The sequence below is a fragment of the Pseudorasbora parva genome, chromosome 24, assembly GCF_024679245.1.
Source record: "Pseudorasbora parva isolate DD20220531a chromosome 24, ASM2467924v1, whole genome shotgun sequence".
NCBI lineage: Eukaryota > Metazoa > Chordata > Actinopteri > Cypriniformes > Gobionidae > Pseudorasbora > Pseudorasbora parva.
In genome coordinates this window covers 5,809,515-5,831,431 of record NC_090195.1, presented here as the reverse complement: position 1 = coordinate 5,831,431, position 21,917 = coordinate 5,809,515, and the positions used below count along the sequence as shown (strand labels likewise).

General features: G+C 37.5%; 2 protein-coding genes across 7 annotated transcripts in view; one reads left to right on the top strand and one right to left on the bottom strand.

The window, feature by feature from the left end:
- sntg1 (syntrophin, gamma 1) overlaps nt 1–15,340 on the bottom strand; it is a 58,882-nt gene extending 43,542 nt beyond the window's left edge. For 2 of the 6 annotated variants that reach the window (XM_067435370.1, XM_067435374.1), the window contains exon 1: nt 12,843–13,209. The gene's annotated coding sequence lies outside the window, so the exon portion shown is untranslated. Of the gene's footprint in view, nt 1–8,894; nt 8,960–12,842; nt 13,210–15,241 lie in introns of those variants that run through there. The other 4 variants (XM_067435373.1, XM_067435371.1, XM_067435372.1 and 1 more) reach the window with 4 other exon arrangements.
- A 3,288-nt stretch (nt 15,341–18,628) lies between these two features.
- On the top strand, nt 18,629–21,207 carry snai2 (snail family zinc finger 2). The gene is made up of 3 exons (XM_067434840.1): nt 18,629–18,836; nt 19,483–19,995; nt 20,128–21,207. Exons 1-3 carry the CDS (start codon nt 18,758–18,760, stop codon nt 20,307–20,309), a joined length of 774 nt encoding a protein of 257 aa, XP_067290941.1. The 5' UTR covers nt 18,629–18,757; the 3' UTR covers nt 20,310–21,207.
- Nucleotides 21,208–21,917: the final 710 nt, after the last annotated feature.

Here is a 21,917-nt window from a genome sequence, read left to right as displayed (position 1 = left end):
GACGAGGCAAACACACACTGCTGTGTCACGGTGCAAACTGATTTTAAACCGTAGTGTTTGTTCAAATAACATGGTTGTTCTCTATACGATATTATGCATAAAATAAGCTTATATTGGCTAAATTATATTGCTAGATGTATTCGCATTGCTTTATTTCAGCATGCAATAAATGTTTCAAAGCTTATATTAGCTATATTAGAGAGTCTCACAGCAATGCAAATAATGCTTTTTTTTACCCGGCACTTGTAAAAAAACGGCATAAAAAAAACTACCATGGAATTTTGCACATGTTCCACGTTATCAGTTAAAATGATAATCTAAATAAATATGCAACATTTTTGTATTGTAATGTGATATTTGTATAATGTGTGTGTGTGTATATCAATCAATTCTCCTTGCATCTTCATCGTTGTGCATGCTTGAAGCCAAGCCACTTTACATAAATAAGTCTGCGTTTAAATGTCAAAGATAATATAATACAATGTGTAATACATTATCTTATAAATAAATAATTTATATAATAATAAATAGTAATGGACCCTTTTCTGAAATTTAATGCAAGGTAATATAACATATAAGGTAATATAACCCAAAGTAGACTTATACATTTACATTACATAAAAAAAATAATACAAAAAAATAATATTATATATATATATATATATATATATATATATATATATATATATATATATATATATATATATATATATATATATATATATATATATATAAAACTTTTTGCCAGATTTATATCTTTGAAATCACATTAATCACAGTCTGTGAAAGGGTCCATAATTCATAATATATAAAAATATAATGTAAACATTTCTCACCAATTACTTTATCTAGAAAATCCACAATAATTAGTGGTGCTTGCCAAAGGTATTACTCATCATACTTATTATTCTTTTGGACAAAAGTTTGACGCAATACTCCTGCACCTTTTGAATGAGGTGTCAATTAACTGGCTTGTTGAGGAGAGGTGTGCTTTATCTTTTCTAAGCAATCAGACCTACGATGTTCGTGAAAAAGTGGGCCAAAAAAATCCAAAATGACTTACATTGACGGAAAGTTCAGAATTTTGATTTTTCAATAGTCTTTTTCACATGCACGCACGCACACGCGCAGGACCTTAGAACCCTTTCTCTCTTATACACACACACACACACACACACACACACACACACACACACGTCTGGTTCACTATTCTGTATGGGGACTCTCCATAGGCGTAATGGTTTTTATACCGTACAAACCGTATTTTCTATCCCCCTACGCTGCCCCTGCCCCTAAACCTACCCATCACAGGAAACATTCTGAATTTTTACTTTCTCAAAAAACTAATCCTGTATGATTTATAAGCTTTTTGAAAAGTGGGGACAACTGGCTGATCCCCACAATGTAGGTGATCTTACGTTTTACTATCCTTATGGGGACATTTGGTCCCCACAATGTAATACAAACAAGGGCACACATACACTTACACACACACACACACACACACACACACACACACACACACACACACACACTCATTTGACTCATCAAGCAGCCAATAAGCAATGACCTTTTGTTGGCTCTTTTGTTTCGGGTGATAAACCAGTCTATCACCATGGTAGCCACAACCAACCAACTGTTTAGAGCCACCTAGCAGCCATATTACAACATTTAAAAAAGCCATATTTCAGCTCTACAACATCGTACAGACATGTTATTTGGCCCTCATGTAATCATGCAGAACACAGTAGCATCTACCCAGTGCAGAGTTTTGCCACTGCAACAGTTTCATTATGTACAAGTTCTAGTTTTACAGTGCTATACTTAACTTGTCTTACTGTATCGTTTGTTTCTTTCATAAGAAATATTTTATTAAACGATGTTGAAGCATTAACTGAGATCTCAACTGGTCTCTTGCTATAGAAGATCAACCTGAGCTCTGAAAATTATAATAATCCAGTGACTCCTTGGTCTATGAATCCAATATAGCATTATTCCACCAGAATTGCAGAAAAAACAAACACATTTGAGGATCTCGCCTCACATTTTACAGCTTGAAATAATGTTTCGATAGAAATGTCACACTGACTCAGATTTGTTAGGCATGATCAAGTGTTTCTCTGGACACTGTTGCACTGATGAACATGCCTAGGGCGAGCAACGCAAAGGTCATTCCAGAGAGTCTTGGCATGACGTTACGCTTGATTAAAGTTTCATCCCATCTTCATCCTTTCACATTATCCTGCTCTGACATCTCATTGCCAAAAGCAACCTTGTTCTTGCCGCTGGGCGGGTCCCTGTTTAGCCCTCATTAGTTAATACACCAGCGAGACCTACATCACCACACCAACCCACATCTACTTAGTAGCAACAATGCGAATGAGGCTCGGTAAATTAGCGAATGGTAGATTTATAGACTCAATTCCTGACCTCTCTCTCCATGACGGATGACTTTTGGCGAGGCAGTGTTTGAAAGTACAGAGGAGGTGCCAGAAGAAACCTAATGGACACATGAGACTCATTACACCAACAAAGATGGGTAATTACTGCCGCAGTCAAGTAGCAGATCTAGCCATGTCGTTATTCAAGACCAAGACAAAGTTTGGTTTATTTATGAGTTAGCAGCCTCTCTACTCAATTGTCAGCAAGACCAGCCTATTAAAATCAGAATAAATTAGCTGTGCTGACAAGAGACTAACTGGCACATATTAGTAAACATGATGAGCGCCACTGAGGCGGATAACTCGCATTTCCAATGACAATCAAGATGAATATTTATATGCATAGATCTAATTTTGTTATGGATGCAACAACTGGCACAGAATTGAGAATTTGAAGTCTTATAGAAACACTAAGAATTTTTTTTTGAATGTGCATATCGTAGTAACACTGGGACAGTATACAAATCCTTCTGCAATGATTGCATATCAAAATATGACAATGTAAAAAAAAAAAACACATGATAAAACATTCATTATAAAAGGCAAAAATAAGAAATATAACGGTTCAAAAAGCACCAGGACTTTTCACTGTTTGTCATTCCACTCGTCTCTTTTTGTTTCAGAGAGAATGTCGCTTTACATTAGTGGCGAAGAGTTTTCAGGGACTCTTTCTGTATGATACATATTTATGTGATTGATTGCCTTTATTAGTGTATCATTTGAATCAATCATTCAACCATTTTATTTAAATTACTGATTCGTTCAGGAACAAAACAGGGCTGCGTTGCTCAACTTGGGCTCATAATTTATCACCAGACCAAGCTCAATTTAAAGGGTTAGTTCACCCAAAAATGAAAACTCTCATTAATTACAAGTATAAATTACAAGCAGGGCCGGTGCTAGCCATTTGGGTGCCCTAAGCACAAATGCTTGGCGGTGCCCCCCCCCCCCAACACCCCACCACCCAACCCACCCTACCCTATCCTCCCCTCCCCAAACAAACACCCACCCACCAAAGAAATAACTACCATTCAGAATTTCTTATTTAGGTTCTCTTTACTTCCAAAATAACTGCTGCAAATGAATAATTGAAACTGAACAATGTAAACACAGAAAGTTAAAAGTGCAAAAAAAAAGTTTTGTGTAAATAGAATAAGTCTATGAATTTTATAAAGTATGAATTTTAAAGTGCACGTTTTAAACTGCTAATAACCATGCATAACTGCACAGTACAAATTACTCAACAGAGGGACTACATCTCTATAAAGAGTCCATTCTGCTATTCTATAGAACTATATTAAACATTTTCACTACCATCAGTTGTCAGAGGCCCTACAGAGGCACACGTCTACATTTCCTAGCTGCAAAATCAGCTATCAGGTCATCATATGACAGTTTCTGAGCCACGTCCCCATTGATAACCACAAGACAAAATATTCAGGGATTCTACTGAAAACCAGAGGGAGTCTGGCACAGAGATTCACCTTTTTCTCGACTAATTTGGTCTAGGCCTATGTTTTGAAGTACTTAAATTGTCTGGTTGTAATTGGTTGCAATCACTATGGCACATCCAGTTAGAATGCAATAAGGACTCTGATGTTTCTTCTGTAACATTTATTCTCCACCATAAGTCGGGGCAAGTTTGTGGTTCTGAAAATATACATACAAATTGGTAAATAACAATATACAAAAGGATGCCAATATAGCAGTACACATAAATGATGTGTAATTATGATAACAATGGACAAATAACAGTACAAAGTACTAAACTGTTACACAAGAAATGAAATCCGCACTTACTAGCCTATAAATTGTCATGTAGGCTTATTTTATCATCATGTAAGAATCCTGTTCTGAGCGGGGCTCGAACTCGCGGCCGTAACGTCATTAGCGCCATTCCGGCTGCCTTTATGTAAACAACACAACGGTGCATTTACGGCATACACATTTAGCTCGCGAATGTACAACAAAGAATATAGCACTCATGGTAAATATATGTAAACATGTCTTATAATAATTATAGTACAGAGGAATACTCGTTCTCCATTAGAATTGTCTATGCACGATTGCGATAGATAAGGATCTATGCTACTAATACTTTCAGTTCGCGGTAAACTATGATTTTAAACAATCATAGTACATTATTATGTACACATGACAGTCCTTCATAACAGCCTATATTACTTTTGTATTGCATTTGTATATTAACATGCTTTTAGAAATATTTTATGTGTTATTTATACTAGTAGGCTAGCCTATTGTGATGATTTTTTCACGACCCAGATTTTTTGGTGCCCCCCCAAGCACTTGGTGCCCTACGCGCAGTGCGTGATGTGCGTGTGCGGAGCGCCGGCCCTGATTACAAGTAATTTCATTATGTACAAGTTCTAGTTTTACATTGCTATACTTAACTTGTCTTACTGTATCGTTTGTTTCTTTCATAAGAAATATTTTATTAAACAATGTTGAAGCATTAACTGAGATCTCAACTGGTCTCTTGCTATAGAAGATCAACCTGAGCTCTGAAAATTTTACACTCTAAAAAATGCTGGGTTAAAAACAACCCAAGTTGGGTTGAAAATGCCCCAACCCAACAATTGGGTTGTTTTAACCCAATGGTTGAGTTGTTCTTACCCAGCAATTGGGTTGTCTTAAGCAACATTTAACCCAACCACTGGGTTAAAACAACTCAACCACTGGGTTAATACATATTTATGTGATTGATTGCCTTTATTAGTGTATCATTTGAATCAATCATTCAACCATTTTATTTAAATTACTGATTCGTTCAGGAACAAAACAGGGCTGCGTTGCTCAACTTGGGCTCATAATTTATCACCAGACCAAGCTCAATTTAAAGGGTTAGTTCACCCAAAAATGAAAACTCTCATTAATTACTTACCCTAATGCCGTTCGACACCCATCAGACCTCCGTTCATCTTCGGAACACAAATGAAGATATTTTTGTTGAAATCCGACGGCTCAGAAAGGCCTTCATTGACACCAATGTCATTTCCTCTCTCAAGACCCATAAAGGCACTAAAGACGTCGTTACAAAGCCCATCTCACTACAGCGGCTCTGCAATCATTTTATGAAGACACGAGAATATTTTTTGCGTGCGCAAAAAAACAACTAAATAACGACTTGTATTGTGATGGCTAATTTCAAAACACTGCTTCGTAATGCTACAAACCATTATGAATCAGTGTATCGAATCAGCGGTTCGGATCACACAGTCACGTGGTTTCAGCAGTTTGGTGGTTTGACACGCGATGCGAATCATGAATCAATACACTGATTCATTAAGCTCCGGGGCTTCAGGAAGTGGCGTTTTGAAATCGGCCCATCCTGATAAAAGTTGTTATTTAGTTGTTGTTTTTTTGCACACAAAAACTATTCTTGTCGCTTCATAAAATTATAGGGAGACTTTGTGACGACGTCTTTAGTGCCTTTATGGGTCTTGAGAGAGGAATGAAGGCCTTTCTGAGCCGTCGGATTTCAACAAAAATATCTTCATTTGTGTTCTGAAGATGAACAGAGGTCTGACGGGTGTCGAACGACATTAGGGTAAATGAGAGAATTTTCATTTTTGGGTGAACTAACCCTTTAAGATTAAACATTTCAAATCAAATCGCCGGCAGATCAGGCTGGGTTTACCGAGTCTAGCTTACAATGCTTTTGAGAAACACAGCCTATGTTTTCATAGGTCACTGAATCATTCATTTAACCGATTTGTTTAAATTTATATATTCAGCAATTTATTCAGAAACTAAACAAGTGACTCTCTTGTGACGAAAAAAAAGTAGTATTATCGATACAGTAGTTTTTAAAATGTTTCATTTTCATTTGAATTTTAGTTTAATTATTAGTAATATTGTTATGTGCTTCTGTCATTTTTATTAGTTTGTTTGTTTTTAGTTTTAGTTCTATTTTTTTTATTTCTTTACAAATAGCGATTGTTATGCTTCGACTTAAACTTATTACTTACTGGCCAAAGTTACTTAGTTCACGGTTTCATCTATGTAGATTTTATTTAAATATAATTTTTTATTATATAATTTGATATTACTTTAATTAATAAAAATGTTTTTAGGTATAATTTTTTTTAGTCGACAATAATAACCATGTTTCAAAAACTAGGAATAAAAGCCTAAAATTGTACTCATCGAATCATTCAAGCAAAGTATTTAAACAAAACTGCTGATTCATTCAGTCATTTTAGATCTGGTTTACTACATGAAAAGGTATACGCTACTGTAAATCATTTATTTAAAGTCATTTTAAAATATATTATTTTACCACTTTCCATTCATAATTTAGATTTACATCTTCCTACTTTCTGTTTATTGCATTTTTTTTCACAGAGTGACACAAAGAACACTTTGTCAGAAGCTTCAAATTTCATGCTATTGTGTTTAGCAGCCACATATCACAAATTATTTTAAGAGATTTCTTCATTAAGGTATCTAAACACTTGTCAATACTGATCAAGCCATTTGTGATCTGAACTGTGACTCTCAGAAAACAATAAAATGCAAATAATAAACAACAATAAATACAGCAGTCATTGTGCATGTGACGGGTTCCAATGGCAATGAAGCAATTCAGAGACAGAAATGAGTTCACATCTCAGGTCCAGTGCACAGAAGCTGAAAAAACTCAATGACGCTTGTTGCTAAAAACTGCTACACTGCCCTTGAATGCTGTACTTAACCCTCAGCTGCTCAAGAGACGCTATACATCACGTCCATGCAGTCGTGAATGAGAAAGCAAAGAGAGTTTATTATTCATGACCCATTACTTTATATTCTCACCACCTGGTCACTCAATCTGAATACACCGAAGCCCCACACGGACGGGGCCGAGCTTAATGACGATGGAAACCTCATTCTAAAACCAATCACGTCTCTAAAGGTGCTGCATCATTTTGAGGCATTCCAAGGGCCGGTACTGTGTTTGTGGAAACACACATATTCAAGCCAATAAAATGTAAAGATCAGAAATCAGTTAAACAACCAAACACGGCATGACAAAATGGGGTCTGTTCTAGCAACCAAAGCAGTTTAAACATGAACTATCAGCCAAGAAACAGGGATCATCTGGCAACAAAAAGCTGAGCTTATTGTGTGCACTTGACAAGACTGAATTAGCATGACTGCTTGGAGCTATTGTTCCTTTTGACTTTGTCTATCCTTGCATGCATGCAAACACATTACATCTTTTGAAACAACCATATGGTCCATGACAATCTGCATCCAAATAAAGAAACACACACTGTAACACACATTGTTTCGGCTCAGTGAAAGGGTAGACACATGCAGAGTTTGATGAATATTTCAGAAAAGAAAAAAATCCTCTCAAGAAAGACTTCTACAGTTCGGCATGCTGTATTTTTCTTATTCCAACATTATTCTAGAGGAAAGCAGGGTGAGATGTCACTTTTTACTTAATAAACTCGTTAAAATTAATACACCTAATTATATTTCAAGATGTATTCTATCAACTGAAAGAAGAAAGCATCATTAATAAAGGACCATATATGCAACTTTTCAAATAAAAGTCATTTTTAACCACATGAGGGGTATGCCATATAATATTACAGATAGCTTGAAATTCATATGCGTATTCCATTATTAATGTCTTATTTAAATGCACATCATTCTCAGACAGATTTTTTTAATATTCAAATATAATTATTAGTACTGACCAATCGAATTCTAACATAAAGGTTTTTGTTTACATAATATATCTATGTACATTATATACATGTCTGTGTGTGTATGTATATATATATATATATATATATATATATATATATATATATATATATATATATATATATATATATATATATATATATATACATATATATATACATATATCAATAAATCTAATATATTATATAAACAATAACTGTTATGTTCAGGTCTCTTTATGTTTATTCATGACTCAATTTATGTTTGGAATAGCTGTTAATTAGTTTTGACATGCAGTGTTTATTCAGAATATTTTCATGCAAGACATTTCTGATTAATATACGAGTTGTTATATTATATTTAATGATATTTTTTTTGATAGCAATGTTGCATTAAAGTACACACACTATTTCTAATTTAGCCCGGAGAGCACCACCATCAAAGCACAGCATTATCACCATATCGCTCTTATACGCACCCCATCCTTTTCATTGTTTTTTTGCGTTCTTTTAAGCTTGCTCCACAGAAATCACTTCTGTTACAGAGCCTCGCCATCTGTCCCATCACATTTTACAAGAAATGTCTGCTGGATGCTTCCGCTGCCTAATGGATCAAAAGAGCACTTGTCTGTTACTATTCAGGGTACGCCGGGTAACCTTGAATGCTGCCACCGCTGCGATTGCAAGTGAGACAAAACGATAAACCGTGCACTGCAGGCATGAGCAAAGATTTGCCCGGTGCCTTCCTGCCACTTACAGTGACAAGCGGCTCTTGGGTGGTTCTCTTTTAGGAAAGCACTGGAGGGTCTGAAGCAGCTACATCTATAAAGAAGAGAGCGTGACAGCGTTTAAATCTGATACAAATAGAGTCAGACAAAACTTGCAAATCTGACATGATGAAGCAGATATATCAAACATTAAATATTCATTAAAAGGTATATGAATATTTACAGCATGTCTCAAGCTAGAATATAATCTTGATTATCTCAAAAATCTCGCCTACACTAAAAATAAAAGTTCCAACGGGTGTTTTTGAACCATTTTGGGTTTCCAAAAAAACCTTTTAGCCAACAGTTCTGAATTTTTTAATTATTTTTTTTCAGTGTGAAGATCTAAAGAATTCTATCTTTCTAAGGTTCTATAAAGAAACGTAAAGGGTTCTATCAATCTCTTCATATAAAGAACATTTAAGGTGTTCCCATTGTGGGATCATTAGGACTTATACTCTCACCCTCATGTCGATCCAAACCCATAAACACAAATGAAGATCTTTTTGATGAAATCTGGAGCTTTCTGTCCCTACATTGACAGATACGCAACTTCCACTTTGACGCTTCAAAAGGTTTGTAAAGAGATCGTAGAACTAATCCATATGAATTAAACAGTTTAGTCAAAACTTTCTGAAGAGACTTGATTGCATTAAATGATGAACAGATTCAATTTAGGCTTTTATTCACATATGAACAATGATCAACTCACACATCAGTTATGATAAACGGAAGCTCATGCATGTTTGCCTGATATGTGAGAACCAATGAGGTTCATTCTTGTGTTACACAGCACGTTTGAGCTTCAACAAGAGCCAATGAGGTTCATTCTTGTGTTACACAGCACGTTTGATCTTCAGCAAGAGCCAATGAGGTTCATTCTCGTGTTACACAGCACGTTTGATCTTCAGCAAGAGCCAATGAGGTTCATTCTCGTGTTACACAGCACGTTTGATCTTCAGCAAGAGCCAATGAGGTTCATTCTTGTGTTACACAGCACGTTTGATCTTCAGCAAGAGCCAATGAGGTTCATTCTTGTGTTACACAGCACGTTTGATCTTCAGCAAGAGCCAATGAGGTTCATTCTTGTGTTACACAGCACGTTTGAGCTTCAGTAAGAGCCAATGAGGTTCATTCTTGTGTTACACAGCACGTTTGATCTTCAGCAAGAGCCAATGAGGTTCATTCTTGTGTTACACAGCACGTTTGATCTTCAGCAAGAGCCAATGAGGTTCATTCTTGTGTTACACAGCACGTTTGATCTTCAGCAAGAGCCAATGAGGTTCATTCTCGTGTTACACAGCACGTTTGAGCTTCAGTGAGAACCAATGAGGTTCATTCTCGTGTTACGCAGCACGTTTGAGCTTCAGCGAGAACCAATGAGGTTCATTCTCGTGTTACACAGCACGTTTGATCTTCAGCAAGAGCCAATGAGGTTCATTCTTGTGTTACACAGCACGTTTGATCTTCAGCAAGAGCCAATGAGGTTCATTCTTGTGTTACACAGCACGTTTGATCTTCAGCAAGAGCCAATGAGGTTCATTCTTGTGTTACACAGCACGTTTGATCTTCAGCAAGAGCCAATGAGGTTCATTCTTGTGTTACACAGCACGTTTGAGCTTCAGTAAGAGCCAATGAGGTTCATTCTTGTGTTACACAGCACGTTTGATCTTCAGCAAGAGCCAATGAGGTTCATTCTTGTGTTACACAGCACGTTTGATCTTCAGCAAGAGCCAATGAGGTTCATTCTTGTGTTACACAGCACGTTTGATCTTCAGCAAGAGCCAATGAGGTTCATTCTCGTGTTACACAGCACGTTTGAGCTTCAGTGAGAACCAATGAGGTTCATTCTCGTGTTACGCAGCACGTTTGAGCTTCAGCGAGAACCAATGAGGTTCATTCTCGTGTTACGCAGCACGCTTGAGCTTCAGCAAGAGCCAATGAGGTTCATTCTCGTGTTACACAGCACGTTTGAGCTTCAGCAAGAGCCAATGAGGTTCATTCTCGTGTTACGCAGCACGCTTGAGCTTCAGCAAGAGCTAATGAGGTTCATTCTTGTGTTACACAGCACGTTTGAGCTTCAGCAAGAGCCAATGAGGTTCATTCTCGTGTTACACAGCACGTTTGAGCTTCAGCAAGAGCCAATGAGGTTCATTCTTGTGTTACGCAGCACGTTTGAGCTTCAGCAAGAGCCAATGAGGTTCATTCTTGTGTTACACAGCACGTTTGAGCTTTAGTAAGAGCCAATGAGGTTCATTCTCGTGTTACGCAGCACGTTTGAGCTTCAGCGAGAGCCAATGAGGTTCATTCTCGTGTTACGCAGCACGTTTGAGCTTCCGGAATTATGTTCAGGGATTAATTTATATGCCAGTAAAAGCCTAAATTAAATCTGTTCATTATATATAACCTGAAATTTGGACTTAACTGCTCAATTCATATGGATTAGTTTTACAATCTCTTTATGAACTTTTCAAAGTGTCAAAATGGTAGTTGCATAATAAATGGAGGGACAGAAAGCTTGCTGGTTTCATCAAAAAGATCTTAATTCATGATTCAAAGATGAACATAAGTTTTACAGGGTCTGAAGGGTGAGTAAATGATCACAATTGTAATTGTTGGCTGAACTATCCCTTAAAGATGCCCATAAAGTACATTTATTTTTAGAGTGTATTAATGTTCATACACAACCTCCTAATCTGAGCAAAAGAAAATCTGTTTTTGTTTTTTACTCTCTTGACAAGACAACTCAGCTCACAAATTATATGTCATCATATATTTTTCTGAGTGGGTTGATCACAAACTTAGAATTGTGCTCACTTGCTGTTTTATAACAAGATAGCTTACCATAAAACACAGGAAAGATGTCGTTTTAGGTAAGGGAATGCCACAAGACATTCAGCAGCTGTCTGCAGGTCACATTCAGGTTGAGTCAACAACGCACATAACACATTCACTCCTCCCTCGGCACAGTGAACCATTATCACTATATTTAACCAGTGTTTCGTGTTAATGAGGCACTATAGGGTGCATGTGCGTAGTGAGCAATCTGTCACAGATCACGCTGGCAAAACATTATGATAATGCTGGCCTGTTCATGTTAAAGAATGCAGAAGGCTCTTCCTACCTTCTAGTTGCTTGCTTAGTGGAGTGAGAGAAATGGGCTATTGATATAATGAATATGAATTCCCACATGCAACACAATCACAGATGGGTTACAACGAAAAAGATGACAGCTGACCGTCTGACACTTGGTACACTTGTGGTGCTAAGTCAATTCAGTTGTATGCCTTCAGCGCTTTAAGCATATTGTTTCAAAGAATTCTCCTTGGGAGATGGGTTTGCATGCCAAATATTAACAAGCTAGCCTACATCATTTGTACATGTTTATCTAAATGAATTATTCAATCACATTAAACTGAGGACAAATGGGGTGCTTGAGGGTATGAAACCCTTAATTAAAAATTATGGGCATCCCTAAAGACTCCTCTTTGAAGGGCTGCCAGCCAAAGAACAATTTGACAGACAATGTTTAGCATAGGGATGAGAACAAGGTGCTATGTGGTTTATTGCACCTGATGTGAATGGAAGATCTGACACAGCAAAATGTGCATAAGGAGGCAGTTCTGTGCTCCAGAATCTCTAATGCAGCATCAGAGGCTTATACTCTCAACTTTAGTCAACAAAGCCTTTTTTCCCCCCTTTTTCTTTTTGATCAATTGAATGGATGGTCAGTGAGATTCTGAAAGAGATTTCACTCTCCAGTTGTCCTCTCCGTAATTTGATTTATTTGAAGGGTGAATAATTTGGTTAGAGACACTGTCTGTGAAGGTCTTTCAAAAGCTTATCAAATATGTTATAAATATGTGCATCTATTGAAATGCATTAGATGGAAACACAGCTAATGTTACTAAGAAAGCACTGCTCGTTAAAAACCTTACCTGATATTCAACTAACAGGTGGTAATTTGCAATTGATTCCACTCCTTCAAGTTCATAATTCTTCCATCCCTCTTGCATTTGTCATCAATGTCTATGGGGGAACGAGTGATCAGCCTCCAGATCATAACGACCAATAATGCACAGCCTCCATTCGCAACCGCTTGGCAAAATCCTCCAAAGCGAGTCCTTTAAACTTGCTCTTAGTTTACATTCCCACAACAGTCGAGACACATCTGCCGTCTTGTTCTCCAGCATCCTCCGCAATCTGAGCCACGCAGCTTTCCATCTACATATCTCCTGCTGTCGCTAGGCATCCTGAGCAATAATAATGACCGGCTGAAAAACCACAAGTAGCGATGTCCGATTCGCGAACGAACCGTTCTTTGAACTGGCTCTTTTGAATGACTCGATCGAGCCGATTCGAAAGCGTTCGTAAGCTAAATCACTCACATTTTGTACGAAATGTAACGCGAGTGTACTGTGTACTGCATACTGCATAGTATATAGGCTACTGTACACTGATATGGAATTTAAAAGCTGACAAATAAATAAATAAATAAATGCTTAAATAAATATAAAAAGAAATGTAAAATATATATATACAAGTAGGCCTATTTATAGCCTACTTTTATTTCCCAGTGTATGTATAATTTATTTATTTATTTATTTATTTATTTATTTATTTATTTATTTATTTATTTATTTATTTATTTATTTATTTATTTATTTATTTATTTATTTATTCATTTATACATTTCCACTGTTATTGTTGTATTTAAGTTTACATGTATTTATTTTTTTAATTAATTATTTTTATATATTTATATTATTAATTATCCCATTTATTAACATTTATTTGTCTGTGAGGGTGGCTTTGAGGCCACAGTGACATTTTGTGGTGGGACCAGAGACTAAAAAAGATTGACAACACGCATTCACAATCTTCCATTGTAGAAAAGCTGTGTCATGAGAAATCGAACCCCCCTGTGAAATAGTGTCCGCTTAGGACCCAACATGGTAGCTGTTTTAAAAGTTTGTTATCGCAAAGTTAGTCGCAAAGTAATACTCCCAATACAAAATAATAACATAGTAATGTACCGGAAATAATGAATAATAATAAAAACAATAATATACAGAACAGGTGCACCAAATAAATATAACAGAATTGTATTTTTATTGTATAAATATTAAAGCGGGACTAGGGATTTAAGATAGGGTTTGCAACCGTGGTGATAAATAAGCTAATCGGGCAGCTGCATGATATGCTAGAATGTACGGAAACTAAAAAAAGCATTAAGAACGAGATATGCTTGATAGCTTCGGTTGAAACATATAATTTGCAAGACATTAAAAACTATTTTAACACAATTTAAACGACAACAATCAAAATGTGATTTTGTTAGCATTGTAATCAGGCTCTAAACAGATTCCCCATTAAAAGTTATTTTCTCCAATAGCACAGCTCTGGGGTCCTAAGTGGACACTATTTCAAAGGGGGACAGGTTTTCTCATGACACTGGCAATGTCAGAATAGGGCATTGACATCTTGCACTGATTTGGGACCTTTGTCAGCGGAGTAGTGACCTCAGGACCTGAGTCTGCGCTGTAGAGAGTGGGAAGTAGAGCCGCGACATCAAAACCCTGCTCACAACTCGCAGTATCTGTTAGTACTGTTTAGTGTAGAACAAGTCATTATGTCTGTGTGAAATAAACAGTTATGGAAATGTAGAAATTAAGCCGGGTTTATGAGCTATACTAGGACCAACCCCCGGGGGGCGATCAAGGCTTTAGCCTTACTTTTCAGAACCACATCTTTATAGAGACTTTGGCCCTGTCCCAAATGGCACACTTCATGTGCACTTTCGGTTGTGTGGACTTACAATGGCCTTTGCTTGTGCGTGTCCACGAGACCGCATCCCATTTGTCATTTTAGGTCACGAGCACCCCCTTTGAAGTCGATATACGCCCTCAACGCACACTTCTGCCGAGCCAGTACTGGTGCGGGTTACGCAGCGGGCTTCTTCCCGGCAGTCAAAGCGACATTACGTCGAGAAAGTGCGGACTCGAGGAAAACTGTGAGGGTTAGGGTGCCATTTGGGCCAGGGCCTTTGACATGGAAGCATTGCACACATGAAATTATGCAGTGTTAATTTAAATAGTATCCAGTCTATAATAAACTTTTAAAACAGTATTATGCTAGAAATATGACCTCATTATGTTGCATGATTCATCTAACTGGGTGTTTGCCACACTATTTACAAATAAGGTTCTGCCTTTTTAATTGAAAATTGTGTAGAACTTTAGGCAGTCTGATCAAACAATTACAGATGGTAAAGATCACTGCTACTATATAGGCTAAAGTTAATTCAACACCCTAAAAATCGGCTACAAATACTCACCCTAAAAAATGAGTAGCCCATGCCAATCTGTGCAAAATATACATCATATGTGTCAACTCTGCTCCTGAAGGGCCACTGTCCTGCAGAGTTTAGCTCCAGCCCCAATGAAACTAGAAACTTCCAGCAGGTGTGTTGAGGCAAGTTGGAGCTAAACTCTGCAGGACAGTGGACCGACTTTGGACACCCCTGACATAATGAAGATAACAGTAGAAGGCTATAGCTACATTTTGCTAAACAAATAGGCTACGTTTGGAATAGCCTACTACTAATCTTCTTACTATAGCTTCACAAAATAACATGCATACTGTTTAGAAGGTAACCTATAGCCTACTGTGCAGTGTAGGCCTATACAAGCAGTAAACTAGTCTCACACACTCCAATCTATGTTTTGAATGTTGCAACCATTAACATAACGATATAACTTAAAAACCTAAATAAAAAGTAGCATATCCCATGCAGGGAGATCCGCGAACATTTGCAGTGACTTAATCAAATTTCTGATTTTTGTGTTTTGAACCGATTCATTTGAAGAGAACCGTCCGAACGAGTCGATTCGCTAACCGAACGTGCCTATGCTAATCACAAGCGCTTTTCCCCGTCACCTTCTTCCACCGCTTCATTCCTTCATTGTTCCCCGACGGTAAACATCTGTCCGCTTTAGTGTGAATATAATACTAGGATATTTATAAAGGAAAGTCGACGCTGAGGGGAAAACGACATAAGCACAAGAGGGTGCCACTTTAAGGCTCCGTCATGTGCGTGATACTCAATGCGGTATTATGTGGTGAAGAAGGCAGAGGAACCCACGGGCTGTGCGAGAACATTCCCCACAAAGCTTTACTTAAGCAACGATGTTTCTACACAAAATTACAAATTAGCCTACCCGTTTTAGCAATGAGGTCACGGGCACGTGCGTTGCTAGTTAGACTACAGAAAAGACTCGTTACACTGGGGAAAAAAGAAGAGCTGTTGCATATATTATTGTAGCTTGTAGGTCGATAATACATGCAGTCAGCATGCTCTCTATATGCTTTGGTCTTATTCAGCTTAATTTTTGCCATGCAAATTATAAAAGGAATATTTTGAAACATTCACATGCACACTTTTTCTTTTTCTCTTTTTTTTAGTATGGTCCCTGTTGATTTTCAGTAGCTACACATAGGCCTAGTGGTTAAAGATTTAAGCTGATAACAAAAAGGTTACAATTTTGACTCCAACAATGGGTTATCTATGAGCGATCATTACTGTGCCTTTGAGCAAGGCACTTAACCTCAGGTTGCTCCAGGGAGACATGTCTCTGTAATAAGTAGTCACTTTAGATAAAAACATCTGCTAAAATGACTCGCTCATACAGTCTCCACAGCAGATTAACATTAATATAAAACATATATTGAGTCCTCAAATATAGGCTACTGCTGGATATCTATTCCCAATGAACCTTATCTAGAATGGCTGTGATCTCTTGAACCAGACGTTCTGAAGGAGCCTGAATGTGCTGCACTCGCATTTATTTCTCTTTTTTCAGCAAACACAATCCAGTCTCTGTTCGTCCATACATTCATCCAGCCTCATGCAATTGGAGTCAACTATGCATAGGCCTACAAACAGTTGACAAAAATACTAGCAGCTCATTAAAGATAATTAAAACAAGTGGAACAAAACTAATGCAATGAATTAAAATATATATTTTATATTTTAAAAAAAATCAGTTTAAATGCACATTGCAGATTGTTTAAATGCACTTTTGTGCACTGCTTTATGCCATCGAACACAGACACGTCATTGAGAACAGAGAGATGATGCCCTTGCTTTTACGACGCTATGAACAAAGCATACCACCTCCATTTCTGTAATTAGTTTTGGCAGATAAGAAATCTGACTTACAATTAAAATCCTCCCCAGAAGAGGTAGAAAATCTGCTTAGCGTGTGCCTGTTTTAATTACTCAAGACAAGAGGCCCTATTGAGAGGAGCTTCCTTTATATTCACAGCAATGATGTGATAATGGTTATCTTCATTTGATGCTTATTGATTTTACCTATTCGCTTTTCTTATGGATGCTTCTTGAACAGAAAATGAATCGAAATATCATACAGTTTTCAATCACGTTGGTCTAAGTTGCTTGAATAAAGTATGATGTGTCTTCATGACCTATCAGCTCTTAATTAAACTTCTGAAAACACTCTTTGTTCATGTTTTTAACGGTACGCCATTCTCAAATCAGCTTTTCATTTATGGCTCGTTTCTAGCATGCACTAAATGTAAACGATTCTGAGGTGCTAATGGTTCTATCAGCATAAAAATGAAGTGACTTCACAACACAATGACTGTACAGACTATACAGGGTATAAAAAGAAAAGAAAAAGCACTTTTAATGTCTCTAATCAACTGTTTTTTATTTTATTTTATGGGCCTCCTTGTCATTTTGGTTACCTTTTAAATACATAATAGATAAACCTTTCTGGCAAGACTTGATGATATTCTGTATGTATTTAACATGTTCTGTTTTAGTTTTAATTTACTTCTCCATCCTTTTTATTGTTTATACATTGAAAAAAATTAATTACATAAGACCCAATTAACCTCACCCACAAGGCAAGTTATTAATCTTGCTATATTAGAAGTAGGAGCATAACACAAGAGGGCGCTAGTGAACTGCGTGTAAACAAACACGTGCTTGAACTTAAATGTTGCATTGTATTGTGAATCCATGACTAAAAGTATGCACAACTTTTTAAAATATATATTTTGAATGTTTTTATCTAAAAACCGGCATACATTCTTTTAAAGATTTCTAGTGGCTGACACAATTGTCTCTTTCAAGGAATGTCAATGAACTTTCTTCAAGGAACACTTTCAAATATATTTTTAGTAGGGTGATCATATTTTGATTACTCAAATGATACTCAAAGTTTACTCAAAGATGCCCTATTAATTTCAATAAATTTAAAGTATGCCCCCTCTGTATGGATAGAAAAATTTTATATTACAAAATATAACCAAAATGTCTTTGACCTGGGAAAACAGGACGTTTGGTCACCCTAATTAATGTTGTTCAAGAGTAAACTTAGGATCAATAGTTGTCAAGATCTACATTCTCTTTAATGAATCATTATTTTAAAGGCCTTTCCTGAATCAAACATTAAGGCACACTGGCATTTCAACAATCCGAGTGCTTTGAGCATCTGTGACAAGTCTGAACATTATTTCACCTCATACACAACCCTAGCGTGAACACCTGTCTTCCTTTCCTTGACCGCGCCCCCTAAAGTCACGCCTCTATTTTGATTGGGCCGGTGCTCATGAATATGCACATATCGAACTCTCGGCCCCTCCCTTTGCACCTGATTGGAAGTATTTACTTGTTTTTTGCACTGAGGTGCTGGAGTGTTAGAGCAGCTCTGCGCTGGAAGATGAAGCTCTGCTGGACCGAGCAATAAGGATTACAGTGATTTGACTTTGTGAAAGAGAAAAAAGGATCATTATATCTGCCAGCCAACTTTATACGTATTTCAGGATGCCGCGCTCATTCCTAGTAAAGAAGCATTTCAATGCAGCCAAGAAACCGAATTACAGTGAACTGGAGAGTCCAACAGGTAATAAACTTTGTGATTAAGCGATTTCAACTCCCAACAGTGAAAAGTTAAATGTATGTCACTTTGCGTTGCAATACACTAACAAGTTTTGTTTATTGACTGGATTCAGTGCTTTTTTTCTTTCTTGATATGTGTTTCTACATGGATTAAATACATATACATATCAAAAATGGAAACATTGCGAACCAATCCAAAGGATCCTAATGGATAAATAGCCATTTTATCACATTATTATGAATAAGATTGTATCCAAAATATCTAATTTACAAAGTAAATTACACACTCCACTACACACCCTGGGATCGTTTTTGTCGAGCCAGATGTCAGTATTGTAAAATGATTGTTTCTTACTGTAACTCTATACAAAGTTACTTAAATAAGTAGTTGGTGCATAACATTAGAGTTCGCCTTCAAATGTATATGAATGTTAAAGGAAAAATGTATATCTTTGGTCATGTAACTGGTTACCGTTGTTACATGCAGAGGCTACTGCTACTGCACTGATGACCTTTTTATAAGTGTGAATATCCCATGTAGTTTCTCAATGAAACTATCATGCTAAAAGAATAAGGAAAATGCTGATTTAGGAATATGTCACGTGTCAAGTAGTGAACTAATATGATTGCATTTCCCCCTTTTATTGCAGTGTTTATTTCCCCATATGTCTTAAAAACCCTCCCAGTGCCTGTTATACCTCAGCCTGACGTGTTAAGCCCGGTGGCGTACAATCCCATAACAGTGTGGACTACCAGCAGCCTGCCCCTGTCACCCCTGCCCAGCGATCTGTCCCCCATCTCCGGATACCCCTCGTCCCTCTCAGACACGTCCTCTAATAAAGACCACAGCGGTTCGGAGAGCCCCAGGAGCGATGAAGACGAGCGGATACAGTCGACCAAACTGTCAGATGCTGAGAAGTTTCAGTGCAGTTTGTGTAACAAGTCCTACAGCACGTATTCCGGACTCATGAAACACAAGCAGCTGCACTGCGACGCGCAGACCAGGAAGTCGTTCAGCTGCAAGTACTGCGAGAAGGAATATGTGAGTCTAGGGGCCCTAAAGATGCACATAAGGACACACACGCTGCCGTGCGTTTGCAAAATGTGTGGGAAAGCATTCTCCAGACCTTGGTTGCTGCAAGGACACATTAGAACACACACAGGTGAGAAGCATGTGCATGTGGAAAAGTGCAGATTTTAATGTCAGTGCACACCTAAAGCGTCTTTAGAATTTCGATATTTGCAATATAACCAGTATTTTAATGTGGACTGACGTGAATTTTTTTGTTCATTAGGTGAGAAGCCTTTTTCATGCCCCCACTGCAGTCGCGCATTTGCGGACCGGTCGAACCTCCGAGCTCACCTGCAAACTCACTCGGACGTGAAGAAATACCAGTGCAAGAACTGCTCCAAGACCTTCTCTCGCATGTCGCTGCTGCACAAACATGAGGAATCTGGCTGCTGCATTGCACACTGAGAGAGAATCACACGCGCACACACAGGGTCCGTATTCACCAAGTGCATCCGATTGTGAATGCTGATCTTGGATCTGCTCTTCCTGTCAGTATACTCGTGATTAAATGGATACGAAGCATCCCAAAAGCTCTGACGATTTAAAAATGCATCGCCCCAGGGTCTGAATAAACAGTGTTTGTGGAGTCAGATTCCACCCAAGACGCTACATGCTAACTAATAAAACTGAACCTGTCCGCTTTGAGGTCGGTTCCCGGAGAACCTTCAACACCCTCCGAAAGGAAAAGGCACAAAAGAAAAGACTGTTTGCCATGATCCCTGGTGGTCTTAACTCACTGACTAAGAAGCCTTTTCATTTCAGTGTAAACGCAGATTCATTCAACATGTCATGCAGCCGTCATGTGCCTTCCATTTCAACAGTATTTGCCCTGTCCAGGTTGGGTTGTACTGTACATTTGTTTACGGATATGTACTCTTTGGGAGGTTTTTAAATGCGCAGCCTCTCTAATAAGCAATAATTTATAGCGGTTTATGTCTGTGACTGAATGTTAAATGGCTAAGACAGTCACGCGTTTTCATTTTCTTTTCTGAGAGGTAATCGGTCAGACATTTCAAACCATAGATGGTGGCACACCAGTAAGCTCGAGACCAAAGGAATAATTAATGCCATGTTTTTAAACGGGGAACAAGTGCAAAATGATGTTTTCTTGAATTAAAAGTATTTAAACCGTTGTGCGACAGCAATCAACCAGCACTCAGACATGCAACAAACTTTGCCATGTGCCTTTTTACATCAGGAACTTCAGAGATTTTGCCATGTAATTTTTTATTTGAATGTATATGACACTGATATGATTGTACTTTGTATTGCAAAGTGTAAATGAATGGTATGATTTTGTACAAAAAATAAAATTTACACTTTTTTTGAATAAGAATGGTCACTATCTTTTTGGCTTTCGAAACGGTCATCATTTCATTCATTGCAAGCCAAAGCTATTTTGAAGAATGTTTCTTCTTCATGCAATGAAAGTCAATTGTGTCCAAAACAACAGTATTTTCATTCTGGGCTGAATTATCCCTATATAAGCTTTTAACAGCTGCATTGAATAACAATTAGACTAATGTTTACATTTACATAGGGTTTGTAATGCTATGCAAATGAGAAGGCCGTTAACAGGAACGTTACTTACAGAAATCTCGTGAAAAGTACCTCATTGCAATTCATTTGCCCATCGCTGATTTTAATCTGCATTAACAATTCAAGTTTTAAAAAAAGTGTTAGAAGAGCTGGTTTGTTAACCGTTCCTGAGTTTAGAATATGGTTTGACTCATTCCCACAGTTAACTTGCATCGTGGGAGTTCATCAAAGTGCAGTTTAAGTATTTCATGATGCAAATGTGTTTGTAGTTTACTGTGGCGGAAAAAGCAAGTTGTATGAACTACTGTCATTAGTTTAAAAGTCAAGCTGGGGGAGATACTATTCAGAGTCAATCAGGGCCGACTTGAAAGGTCATGGAAATACGCTGGTCAAAAGATGTGTGGGACTATACAAGACGACTTTTGTTGCGCATCTCAATGAAATGTCCTCAGGAGGTCAACTCTGTGAGTTTGC

Bases quoted from the DNA above. Each gene is read 5' to 3' on its own strand.
- snai2 (XM_067434840.1), top strand. From the start codon at position 18,758: ATGCCGCGCTCATTCCTAGTAAAGAAGCATTTCAATGCAGCCAAGAAA. The intron at 18,837-19,482 runs GTAATAAACTTT...CTTTTATTGCAG, and splicing joins TGAACTGGAGAGTCCAACAG to TGTTTATTTCCCCATATGTC. The intron at 19,996-20,127 runs GTGAGAAGCATG...TTTGTTCATTAG, and splicing joins ACACATTAGAACACACACAG to GTGAGAAGCCTTTTTCATGC.